The 2,061-nt window shown below is 36.8% G+C and overlaps 1 protein-coding gene across 1 annotated transcript in view; it reads left to right on the forward strand.

Moving 5' to 3' along the window:
* etfbkmt (electron transfer flavoprotein subunit beta lysine methyltransferase) overlaps nucleotides 1-1,273 on the forward strand; it is a 3,756-nt gene extending 2,483 nt beyond the window's left edge. Inside the window, exon 3 of the mRNA XM_005734852.1 lies at nucleotides 565-1,273. Within this exon, the coding sequence (XP_005734909.1) occupies nucleotides 565-914 (350 nt within the window). The 3' untranslated portion in view covers nucleotides 915-1,273. The remainder of the gene's footprint in view (nucleotides 1-564) is intronic.
* Nucleotides 1,274-2,061: the final 788 nt, after the last annotated feature.

Below are 2,061 nucleotides of genomic sequence, written 5' to 3' on the forward strand. Positions count from 1 at the left end.
TAAAACAATAAGACAAGGTACGACCTCTCCCATGCTCCTAGGATGTGGGGGTGAACGCCAGAACACCCTGGAATGTTACAGACCTCCTAGGATGAGACATTCTTTCAATATGCCACCAACTATATACTTCTAAACACAAATGATTACATGCAGTATTCTACCATATGCAAACTTATATCATTAAAAGACTATACTGACTACTAAGTACAATTTTCCATTGACACCCTCTAGACATCCACATGTATGACCAATTTCAAAAGTCATTCTGACTCTAGATTATTTTAAGTTATGATTTATGTCCAGTTTTGCATTTTTGCTGTAGCTTTTTGCATAATCTGAAAGAAATTAATACTTTTTCCTGTGTGTTGTCTAGAATTATTGGTGGTGATACATTTGCACTACTACTGGCATTTAAAGTTAAAAAATAAAAAAAAAGGCTAATAGATGATGCCAAACAGGAGGATAACATTAACAAAATAGTTATTTTTAAATACTATTGAAGCTGTTATAGTATTTTACCATATCTTGCAGTAGAAGCCTTAAATCTACTGGTTTGTGTTACAGTTGCAGCTGTTGCGACCCAAATGAACTGTGAGCTGAACGGGCTGGAACCACCTGTTTGTCTGACGACAAACATGATTGGTTCAGAACCCGACGCCTTCAGCCTGATCCTCTTAGGTGACATGTTCTACGATGAGGCCCTCGCCACTCACCTTCACAGCTGGTTGGACAGCTGTGTCAGAGTCCATGGCACTAAAGTACTTATCGGAGATCCCGGCAGAGCCCAATTTGAGAGTCACAGCATCCGACAGCTGTTGCATCAGCTAGCCCAGTTTGAGCTGCCTGAGTGTGTTAGAGAGGAGAACTATGGTCTAACTTTCAGCACTGTTTGGTGCTACCGTCCTGAACTGTAACAAATAAATCGTAGCATCTGTGATGTATTAATCTCTGCCTAATTATTGTATCAAAAATACTCCCCTGAATTGAAATGTGAAGATGTTTTGTGACTTCTACGCAGTTACTGTTTACTCTGGGTCATGAAAAGTCTTCATTGAAAAGAAGAAACAGAAGTGGAAGGGAATACAAGCTTAAAGTTATTCATAATTTTAGTGTATTGTTAACTTGATCACAATTTTTAAATGCATGTAAGTTACACACTGCATATTAGTGCTATTCACAAACATTTGCAGAGAACTCTCATGAATATATTGGTAAATCAACAAGAAACACTGAGAAATATGATTCTTGAAATATTTGACCTGTATAAAGTATTATGGCCATCACACTATCTTTTTCAACTGTTTAATAACTCATGTCTTAAATGTATTTCACATCGTTCACTTTTGAGTCACAAAATTTAGAAACATTCTGGGCCATTCATACAACCTGGAAAGTTTGGCTTAAAATTATTGACCAATTTAAACACTGGGTGGTGAACAGAAGTTGGCTAAAGACAAAAAACAAAAACAAAGGGAAAAAAACAACAACTTGGTACCAAACTCTTAAACCTTAATGTCACAGAGTACATAGTGTGCATTATTATTACTATTATTATGTAGGCATTAGTAAATACTAACTTAATAAAGATGTGCCACGCTTAATTTCATAAGAAGCATGAAGATACAGTGATCTTTATCCAGAAGTGGGAATTATGTTTGTGGCTAAACCATTATACACAAAAACATCAAAGATCTTAGCGTGCGAGGCTGTGCCAGTAAAGGGTCGTAGATTTGACATCTCTGAATGAAATTCTAAATGTTTTTTATAACTATGGTTAATGTATAGTTTGACTTCTAAGGTACACACAACACAACAAGACATGGAAGAGGGGATAGTTTACTACACATCATAAAAACACAAACATTAATCTCCAATCTTCCAACTGTATCTTTCTGTTCTGACTTTAGAGTCTTTGTTTGTTTATTGAGCTGCACTTTGAGAATCACACTGTTGTGGTAGTGTGGGAGAAAAGGGTAAGGTGTGTGTTGGGTCTGTCTAGCACAGGCCCACCGCTGGAACGAGACAATTTAACTACACAGCAAAAGCATTGAACACCAAGTA

Source organism: Pundamilia nyererei, unplaced genomic scaffold, assembly GCF_000239375.1.
Source record: "Pundamilia nyererei isolate P.nyererei 1_Seehausen unplaced genomic scaffold, PunNye1.0 scaffold00060, whole genome shotgun sequence".
In the NCBI taxonomy this organism is placed as follows: domain Eukaryota; kingdom Metazoa; phylum Chordata; class Actinopteri; order Cichliformes; family Cichlidae; genus Pundamilia; species Pundamilia nyererei.